The sequence below is a fragment of the Glycine max genome, chromosome 15 (genome assembly GCF_000004515.6).
Source record: "Glycine max cultivar Williams 82 chromosome 15, Glycine_max_v4.0, whole genome shotgun sequence".
NCBI lineage: Eukaryota > Viridiplantae > Streptophyta > Magnoliopsida > Fabales > Fabaceae > Glycine > Glycine max.
Window position 1 is genome coordinate 14,759,587 of NC_038251.2, and position 11,163 is coordinate 14,770,749.

General features: G+C 31.2%; 1 protein-coding gene and 1 long non-coding RNA gene across 2 annotated transcripts; both read right to left on the reverse strand.

Annotated features, from left to right (window-relative positions):
• Positions 1–878: 878 nt before the first annotated feature.
• Positions 879–1,557, reverse strand: LOC106796052 (uncharacterized). Its single transcript, XR_001384931.3, has 2 exons — positions 1,196–1,557; positions 879–1,082 (listed from the first exon to the last, which is right to left on the reverse strand). It is a non-coding gene; the product is annotated as an uncharacterized lncRNA (long non-coding RNA).
• A 4,149-nt stretch (positions 1,558–5,706) lies between these two features.
• On the reverse strand, positions 5,707–8,329 carry LOC100500011 (60S ribosomal protein L7-4). Its single transcript, NM_001248649.2, has 7 exons — positions 8,286–8,329; positions 8,017–8,191; positions 7,814–7,911; positions 7,637–7,694; positions 6,357–6,436; positions 6,174–6,276; positions 5,707–6,077 (listed from the first exon to the last, which is right to left on the reverse strand). Exons 2-7 carry the CDS (start codon positions 8,188–8,190, stop codon positions 5,862–5,864), a joined length of 729 nt encoding a protein of 242 aa, NP_001235578.2. The 5' UTR covers position 8,191; positions 8,286–8,329; the 3' UTR covers positions 5,707–5,861.
• Between the last annotated feature and the right edge of the window lie 2,834 nt (positions 8,330–11,163).

Here is an 11,163-nt window from a genome sequence, read left to right on the forward strand (position 1 = left end):
ATTGAACCAAGACTCTAAAAGTAATGGTGGCGCTTGAATTAATGTGGGAAATGTGGGTTGTGGAATTAATGTGGATGTGAATCATTTGTTATCACAAATGGAGGAGCTGAAGCTGAAGGTTGCAGCAAATGAAGAAAGAATTTGTTTGTATGAGGAACAAATCATGGAGTTGAAGAAGATGCTGGCTAAAGAAGAAGATCAATCTCAAGCAAATTTTGAAGTTGTTGTTGAACTAAGGAAAAAATTGTAGAGCTACATGCTGAGATTAACACTAAACAAAAGCTTGTCAAGGTTTTACGATGCATTGTGTTCCTTTGTGGTTTATTGAGTGTTGTTACCATTGCATTTGCAATGAAGTAGTGTTCTAGTAGGTATGATAATGTTGTCTATAGTGAAGCATTAACAATTGTAATGACATGTTAGTGGAAGTAGAATTATGTGAATCATGTATGTGGTTTATTTGGTCCCTATATAATATGATGTTTCTATTTTAAATCCTTATGAAATTTGAACCTTTTTGTTTTTATGTCCCTATGAAATTGATAATTTTGCTATAGGTCCTCGTAAAAAATTTTAAAATTTGTGCTAGGTCCCTATAAAATGTGATGATATTGTAACATGTCCTTAACATTTTGGTAGTATGAGTAAAGTAAAATGACATTAACATTTAGAATTATCTTAAATCGTAACAAATGAAATATTATAGTTGTTCATTACATGATCATTGACACGCAACAAAGCCCCACAAAATAAAGTAGGGACTAAACGGAACTTTACATACATAAACTTGGGACTAAATACGGTGTCTCAAAAAATAGTGTCTCAAAGGCACTTTACATACATAAACTTGTGATTAAACATGGTGTCTCAAAAAACAGTTTCTCAAAGGCACTTTACATACATAAATATGGGACTAAATAAGCACACATTAACAAACTAAATCTTCCATGGTGACTTTTTTGAATTGTTGGTGACTTCTTGAGACAGATTCAATCTTGTGTAGATACCTTATTGGTTGGTCTTGGAGGCTTAAAAGCTTGGGCTTTAGGCTGAACTTTAACATCTACCTTGTTGGTTTCACCCTACAGAAAACATTTTTTAGTGTATCAGTTGGATTTCGATCCACATAGGACAAATCTAATAGTCATTAATATGCATAATACCTTATGATCAAATGTCTCTACAAACAACTTACATATTTTCCTAGGAAATACATTCTGAATAGGTGGTCTCATTTGCGTCCTAGTTTTTGGTGCTTCTCCAAAAATGGTTGATGATGATGGTTAAAGCTTGCTGGGGGTTGATGTTGACGAAGATACAGACGGTGATGGTGCTGAGTTAGTTGATGGTATTGAGTTAGCCTTTCTATTGGTTGGTACAATTGGGTTTCTTTGGACAAAAGTAGGGTTTTTTGGATAGTAGTTGTCATTTGCTTCCTAGTCTTTGGTGTTGTTGTAGAAGTTTGTGTTTTTTCCTTATTGTCATTTGATGTTGTTGAAGCCTTACTAGTAGTTGGAACATTTTTTCCCTTATCATGCTTTCATGTTGTCCCATTTTTTCTCTTGTTATTTACCTAACCAATAAAGAAGATGATAACATTTTAGCAAATGGAAATTTAAAATTAACAAGTTATGGATAACAACTTTGGAAGGAATAAGGAAACATTACCTGAGTTTTTTCGACATTGGCAGAAGGATCATTTTCAGACATTTGTCACTGAACAAACGAACCTTGGTTGGAAACAGTAGCATTTTGATTCTCATCAACTTGGTTCCTATTAGCAGTTGTGCTTGCATCTGCAGTTGCCCCATCATTTGAAACAGGTGGTTCCTTAACCACAAGAAAAGGTAAGGGACACCTCCTAGAATTGTGGCTTGATTCCCCACACCTAATACATTAATATTTGGTAGTTTTTCTCTTAAGTTTGGTGGGTTTAGACTTTTCATCTGGTTCCCTTCTTCTATGTTTTTTTGGCCTACCCGAACCTCTTTTATACTTAGGTGATAAAACACTAGCAGGATTCCTTGAACCCTTCCACATTCTTTGACCGTTCATAGTAGAGATCTCATTTGAATAACAAATGTCATAAAACTTCCTACTATAATACTTAGGGACAAATAACTCTAGTTTTAGACCAGCATACCTTACGGCAGCCACTGCATGGCAACATGGAATACCAACTATACCTCGTCCTATCAATTAGGTTTACAACAAATTTTTCACCATTCAAAGCATGAGTGACCTCAACTATTTTGTGTGCAGAATACACAATGATCCAGTTTCGAGTATGTTCTATTTCCATGTCTAATCTCTTCTTTGGTTTAGGCATGATTTCACCAACATATTTTTCTAATTTAGCCTTCTATGTTACAAACCTAGCCATTAAGTGTGATCGAATCCAGTCAAATAGTGTTATTATTGGCTTCTCTCTAGCCACTAATATAGTACTATTAAATGTCTCACTTAAATTATTCATCAACAGATCACATTTAAGATAGTGAGAAAATACATGCTTACACCACGCATTTGTGTCAACAGTTTTAATAAGCCATTCATAAGCATCTTGTTTGATCTCCTTCAACTGTAGCATTTTGTCTTCCCATGCCTCCTAAAATATAGCTTTAGCCACCCCTATCATTAGGTCTCTCAAATGTGTGCCTCCACCAAACTTTTTCTTGAAATTTTAATACAAGTGTCTCAAGCAGAATCGATTTTCATCACCAACTCTCATTGCTCTTAAAGTTTGCACCAATCCCTACAAACAAATGCAATTAACACATATTAACTGTGATAGACACCAAACACATAATTATTGAAAGTGATAGGGACCTAACAGAAAAAGTATAAATAGTTATAGGGACTTTACACAAAAACATTGAAAGTTATAAGAACCTTACAATAAAGAGTTATAGGGACCTAATACACAAAAGACATACCTTTTGTTGATCACTAATGAAAATCCATTTGTTGACATCAATTTTTCTAATATCTTGCACTAGCAACTCCAGAAACTACTTCCATGAATCCTTTGTTTCATTTTCAACCATAGCAAATGCTAATGGAAGATACTTACTCTTTAAAGGACACCTATCAAGACCTATTATTGGTTTGCATGCTTTCTTGAAAGCCAGTTTGCTTCCTTGAGACATATATAAAAGCTCCCAAACCTTGGTAATAGTAGCCCTTGTGGTCTCTCTAGTATCAATTTGTAGCTATTACCTTTACATACATGTTTTAGCTTCTAACCAAAGGCCTCCAGCAAAAAATATTGTCTAACAACATCCCTATCCATTATTGCTCTAGCAATCATCCTAGCCTTCCAAGCAACAACCAAAGATATCCTAATACCATACTTGAATCTCACATCATCCATAATCTAGGCCAGTTTCACATCACTTTTGGTCCTCAAACTCTCTACAGCAACCTTGGACACCCATTTAGACGTAGCATTTTTGTTTTTAAAGGCCTTTCCATAATTATATTTGGGTTTGCATGTCTTAATCTTGTAAGTGGTGTTCTTCCCAACCTTGCTACAAAAAATTTCAAAACCACACTTACCTATGCATTTAGCTCTTGCCCTGGCCAGGTTATTTAGTTTAAAAGTAACTTGCTTCCCATTCAACAATGAATGCTCCACAATTACTTCTTTAAACTCTTTAATACTACAAAAATCCTTACCATTTGTGAACTTAAAATCTTTATTTGACTCCTTTATTCTAAATCTTACAAACTTATGTTTGTCGCCATCATCTGATTCAAATCCAGCACTATCAAGTTCTTCAGTCTCATACCTCTCACTCAATTCCCCATCTATTACAATACTCCTCACATCACCACTAGGTCTAGCTGTAGAATCCTCAATTCGGGGTAGCTTATTTTTTATAAGGTTCACCAGTAGCTCATCATCACTCCTAAACCCATCATCAACACCAGTTGCTCTCTCTTCCTCACTATCCTAAAAAACATCCCTTTTTTCCTCCAATTCAGAACCACCATCACCTTCTTCATACTCACTATCACCTTCATTGGATTCAGAAGCATGTTCGTTCTCACCTTGTGCATTTTTTCATTCCCAACAGTAGCAACTTCATTCCCACCACCATTCAACACCTCCACATACACATTCACAACATTGTTAGTGTTCACATAGTAGTTGTACAACTCCACAGGTTGGCTATCCAAGGCAAACTCTTTGGTTTCATCATCACCCGCGTTCCACCACAGCTTAAACACACCCTTACATTCTTTCAGTTTCACATCTTCCTTCAAAATCCCCACAAACTCAAAATACAACTATTTTTCAACATCTATGTCGGCCAACAACGTGACATCTCCACTAACATAATTCCAAACAGGATGGACCACATGCCCCCCGTGATGCACCTCGATAGAAAATACCATCTTTGACAAATAGTCCAAAAAATAAAATTAAAAATTAAAATTGATTTTTATAATCAACTTAACAGTCCCACCATGTGCAACCTCACATGGTGAAAAGGACAAGTATAGAGGCAAAGGAAAGATCCTAAAGCTACATCAAAAACATTAAAGAATAAGGAATGCTTACCTAAATGGAGCACCTTTTCCTAGGACCGCACCGTTGTCTTCAATTTCACTTTCACTAAACTGTGTTGTCTTCAAACTCCATTACAACAAGAACCCAAGAAAACGCGTGAACCACACCGTCGATATCCAAAGCAGAAAGCAATTGATTCCCCCACACTCGCAATCGAAACAAAACCCTAACGCGTTTCAGGTCTCTATTAGAAGCGACGCTGCATGAACAAAGAAAAAAGGAAACGTGCTGCATATCTCTCAACTTCAAAATGACACCCATTTGACGCGTTTCAGGTCACTTTAACTTTATTTTCTTTTTTAAAATAAAATAGTTTATTAAACTAAATTAAATATGAAAATAAAAAAAATAAAAAAAAATTCAGGTGACACACCATCATGTCTGACGTGTCCAACTAACGAACATGTCATCACGTTTTGGACGAAAGCTAACGACAAAAATTTTCCATCAAACTTTTAAAGTTTCAAAGACCAGAAATCAAAAATGAAATTCAGATATATTTGAATCTACAATACATTTAAAGCCTTTAATAAAAGGATTGATTTGTCATAAATTAAATATGAGAATCATTTTAAAATTTATAAAAATTAGGGGACCAATTTAAAAATAAAAAATAATATAAGAGATTTTTTTTAGGAAAAAAACTTTTCACACAAGACACTTTGACAAAATCATACAAACTTGGGACTGATTTAATAGAATAACTTATTGGTTTATATTACCTATTTCTTTTAGGGTTTTACATATTGGTTGTAGTTTACTGTCAACAATAAAAAAAACTATAGGTTGTAGTTTTAACAATTATTAAGTTTTATGCCTCTAAAATACTGATTCAAAATTTAAAACATGCATAAAAAATAGTGTAAAATATTATTTTTGGTTAATATTACTTAAGAATGATATATTAAATAGATTAAAATATATTTTATTATAGCCATTATAGTTAAACCATTGAATCTTAAACAAGTGTCTTCATCAATTCAATTACCAATCCAGTTTTAAAAACATTGACCAAGATTCTTACCAATCCATTTTTAAAAACATTGACCACGATCCTTATGATTTGGATGGTTGCACACTTGCACCATATAAGAGCCAAATTGCACTATTAAGGATCAAATTCAAATTTAATTAACTTATCTCAAAAAGCTAAGGAACATTTCATTGAATGGCAAGCAACGAATTAATATCTCAATCAGCACATACATCATTCAAAATAATAAAAGCATAAACAAAAAGAGTGTTTTAGCGTCAAAATTAACACTAACGGTATGGGAAAAAAAAACTAATTCATCCTTCTAATAAGCTCATTTATGTAATCCTCCCTGTTGCCAGCATCACCTCCTTCAACATAATGATTTCTTTTCTTCTCCAGACCACCCAGGGGAGCTTTGAGCTTGAAAGGCCACAGAAAATTGTTGGCCTCCTTGAAGTGAGGTCCAACAGTCATGATCTCATGGATCAGATCTTCAACGCAAATGATCCCATGCTTCCCCAAAGTCTGGCATTGAATGTTATGTCAGGGAAAAAAACTAAGTAATAGAACAAACAAGCAATGGAAGTGTTTACAGAGGACTACAGAATAGACCACACGGACCTGTTCAATAATAGAGTTGTCTGTCAAAGCAATTCTCTGCTTGTTAACTTTTCCATAGCCCCTCTTGTAGATCAATTCTCTAACACTCTTCAAATTAGGGTACCTGAAGTGGATTTGCAAATATTAAGAACCATGGTGCAGGTAATGAACCATGAGAATCAATGTAGTTGAACTTTCACTTACCCATAGGTAACATAAGGCTCTACCCTATGGAGCATATTCACTGTAGCTTTGTTCACTTTAAGAAAGACGCCATTAAAAATCTGCAGCCAAAATAAACATAACAATAAGGATATACTCCAACTTTGCTTGGACATATGACAAAGGGAAGACAGCCAGCAGCAACATCAAAATCAAAATTTAGGGACTAAGACAGAGCAAGAAGGTAATCAATAAAAGAAAGAGAATATAAATCTCCAATAGGGAAAATGAACATATAAAATGACAGGCAAAAGCAATTCTAAAATCACATGTTTTCAAATTAAAATTTAGAATATAATTCAACTATATGGGTGGATGAAGTAAATTTGTATAGGGTGTTTTTTGCAAGTAGCTTGAGCAAAACAACTAGATTTTCTTCTAAAGGATTCTGGCAAAGCAAGATTAGAACACTTTAGCATGATCCCACTAAGGTTTCCACCAAAATGAGTTTTAAGCTGCAATTAGAATCATGTAAAAAACATGTAAATTTTATGTTTCTATAAGTCAATATGACATTAAGCACAATATCTGTACAAAGTTTAGTTATTTCAGCAAATAAAACCGAGTCTTTTAGCATAGAACTGTGAGTTTTGATGATATTGCTGTAGGCTGGATCAATAACTATTTGACAAGAACGGTTTAGTAAACAGCTGAGTCCCAGAACAATCCTACATGACCTCGACACACTACACTTCTCACTACATACAAAAAGCAAATAACGTAAAAGGTAGCTCATTTTTACAAACAAACTCAATCAAGAACGGCTTTTCAAAATCATCACATTTCACAGCAAACTTTTTCAATTAAGTGGATGAAACCAGGAATGTTTTCAACTCCACAAAAGCCAACAAGAAGTTCAAGACTCATTTTGTAAAGTGGGGGAAGTTTATGGCAGACTCCACAAATAGAGCAACATAATTTCCACACGCAGGCACCAAAAGAAACTCATTTAGTAAAAATATCATAATTGACTCTTCTCGAGCTTCTTTGTAAACTCAAGGAATCCCATTTTAGGATCACTGCACTGTAATTTACTTGGCCTCTCAAAACATGTCAATTCGACACAAATAACATAGAAAACAGACGCACAGATATCAAAATCTCCAAATAACAAAAGCAATCACAAAGCCCTGACAACCTGCTTTACATCCTCCAGCAAAAATCAAGTTACTTACTAGCATTGATTAAGATCAATACCAGTAACAGCAATTCAATAAGTGACCAACAAAAAAAATCTCATTTTGTAATTTGTAAGCAGTTACCTGTCTCAAACGCAGAAGCTGCAGAATCTTCCTTGTTTTGGGATCCATGGCATTGATACTGACGTTACAGAAACGCCATTAGCAAGAAAAACAACAATAACCAAAAAGACAATATACTAATATGATGTCATGATATATTAAAATACTAAATAATTAATATATTTATTGATTAATTACCCACGGATCCTGATGATGAACAAGAGCTTAGCTTCGGGTTCAACATAAAACCCTCCCTTAAGCTTGGCTTCACGCTTCAACCTAATCAGTTCCTTTTGCTGGAAAAAGAAAACACAGAAATTATTTTTAAAAATGGCAATATTGAAAACAAAACATAACAAATCCAACGCTCCAAGATTCAATTATAATTTTAATTCTAATACCTGCTCGTCGTATTCCTTTGAGTATTGTTTGGCTCTGTTAAAAATCAGCTTCCGCGTTTCGAACCTCATTTTCTTAGCGGCATCGAGTTCCTGCTTCTTCGCCAAAGCCCACTCCTCGTTCCTTTTCTCCTTCTTCACCACCGATTCCGGAACCAAGGCCTTTGCTTCGCCCATTCTTCATACAACAAGTTTATAAATTAGCGATGTTTTCATAATTTGCTTAAGATTTCATCAGAACAACAACAGCAGCAGAAAACAGAGAGACTCACTGGATAATCGATGTTGTGCTCTGCTTGCAACGGCGGCGGAGGGTGAGTGTGCGGGGAGTTCTCCGAGCTTTATATATAGGGTTTTCCATCTGCTTTGAATATTGGGCCTTTACTCTTTGTGAATTAATGGGCCTTCATCTGATCTTTCCACCACTCTCTTTTTTCTTTTTGGTTGACAAAAATATTTAGTCCCGTAAAAATTTTGATTTTACATGAGACTTATTAGGGTTAAATATGTTTTTTGATTTTATAAAATTAAAAAAAAAAAAATTTTTTAGTCCCGTAAAAATTTTAGTCCGTTTTTCATCGTAAAATTAAAATATGTCATTTTCTTATCATCTGAAACAAGATTCAGACATATGTGTATAACTTTTTTATATAGATTATATGTCTAACAATGCAATGAAAATTGATTTTTGTTGTGTTTTTTTACTTTTTAGTTTGTGTTTAATTTTTATTTTTCATCAATTAATTTAATAACATTTATGAGGTCAATAAATCATTAAATAAGAAATATTATTTAATTTAGTTAATTTGTGTGCTTACTTTTTATTTATTTTAAAAATATTTAACATTTTAATAACGAAAAATAAAATGAGGTGAAAATATTTGACAAACCAAAATATTTCTCGTAATGATTTAATCTTAACTAACATTAATGGGGAACTATTAATTCTTTGAAAATGTTTTACCATTGTTATAATTATCATCTTTTATATATTTATTCAATAGAAATAGAGAACATTACTAAATTAAGAGATAACGTAGTATTAATTTAAAATTTGATTATTTGTTTTAAAAATTATTATTTACTTTTAAAAAATAATAATTTAATGATTATTTTAATATATTAAATTTAATATTATCAAACGAAACTTATCAAAAGATATTATTTATTTTATAAAGATACTATGGTGTGCATATATTTTAAAATAGTTAGAATTTTATTCTATCAAATATTTTTAAAAGACATAAATAGGTGTATCAAAAAATAATTTTAAAAAACACCAAAAAAATTATAAATTATAAATAAATAGAAATTATATTTGTTTTAAGAGGAATGCTAACCATATTCTCTTTGTGATTAGCTGAAATTTTACAAAATTATTAATTTGGATAGATTTCATATCTAAATTAGAAAAAAAAAATATTAAATAAGAAATGCGACTCACCAAAATTAATGATGTAACTTTTTTTTAAAGATTTTACTATTTGACACACATGCCTATTCTTTTAGTTGATTATTTTAATTTATATTTCGTGAAAAATAATAATTAAGAATAAGTATTTTATAATTAACAAATATATAATTCATTAAACTTTGTTATTATAGAAATCAAAATAATGGTTAAAATTTCAATGGACATATTAGAAATTTCCTTTCAAGTTAAAAGTCAATCTAATTTTGAATTTAACTTTACATATTCATCTTAAATCACATGAGACTTAATTTTAAACCATTTTAAATTTAGTTTTATTAAATTTTCAATAACTAATATGTTGATCCTAACAATTATTTAAAAGAGATAATTATTATTTGGTTCAGATAATATCCAAGTTTAATCCTTAGTACAAATAAATTTTGTTCAGATTTTACTTATTTTCTTATCAGATTTTATTTTAATCAAGGTCAATTTTTCTGATAACCGGATGATTAACACAAAAAATTATTAAAATCAAATATCAAAATTTATAACATAATTATTATTAAAAAAATAACCATTATTTTAATCTCCATAATGATTAAAAGTGATAATAAATTTAAAATAGTCTTCTAAAATTTTTAAGCTGTGACTTAGGTTAATTTGTTTCCAAAATTTGGCGCCGAAATAGAGTTCCTTAAACTTATTTGCGGGTGGCTTAATTTTCAAACTTTTTCTTAACCCTCTTATTTATCTTTATGCCTTTTCGGCATTTTTTTTTTTTAAACATCTCTCTTGTGAGTTTGCTAATATAGAGTTATCTCATCTTTAAACTCCGACACTTTTATAGGGAGTTTTTCATCTTTAAACTTCGACACTTTTTTTATTTTTTTCCTTTTATTATTTTTAGTCCTTTCAAATTATGTTTATTTTATTTTTTATTTTTATAATGCTTTAGAATGTATTTTTTTCATTATGCAAAATGTTATTTAAAATATTTTAAGAACTAAAAATAAAAACATAATTCTGCAAGGACAAAATAAAAAAATGTTAAATTGCAAAAATTAAAAATATATTTAAACCTTGTAATTTTCAACAAAAATATTCTTGATGAAAACTAATTTTTTATATCAGTGGATTTACATTAATTGGTTGAGCATGAGGTATGAGTTATTATAAACCCTCTAACACTTGTTTTTTATTCCTATGGATAAAAAAAGTCTTTGTTGTGTATTATATGACAATGCAACATAAACTAATTTTTGTTGTGTTTTTTATTTATTTTTGTAATTTGTGTTTAATTTTTATTTTTATTATTTAATTTAATAACTTTTATCAGTTAAATAACCCATCAAATGAAATAATTATTAGATTTGTTTAATTTTTGTGGTAACTTTTTATTTATTTTAAATAGCTTTAATAGTTTAATAACTTGATAAATAAAATGAGGTGAAAATATTTAGCAAACCAAAATATTTCTCATATAACATGTTTGAATGGTTAGGTTCTAATATAACCATCATTTAGTCACAGATTTATCCTTGTGTTTTGCCTTATTTGTTTTTACCTTATATATTATACGACTATCCAGCTTAGGTAAATACCCATATATATCCCTTAATACTTTTAAGATATTGAGATATAATCTCATCTTTGAAAATGTTTAGGTACTCAATCAAGTCAAATACTTGAGTGCCCCTAACCTTGGCATGGTAAAAATGCTTTTTCTTTGAAAA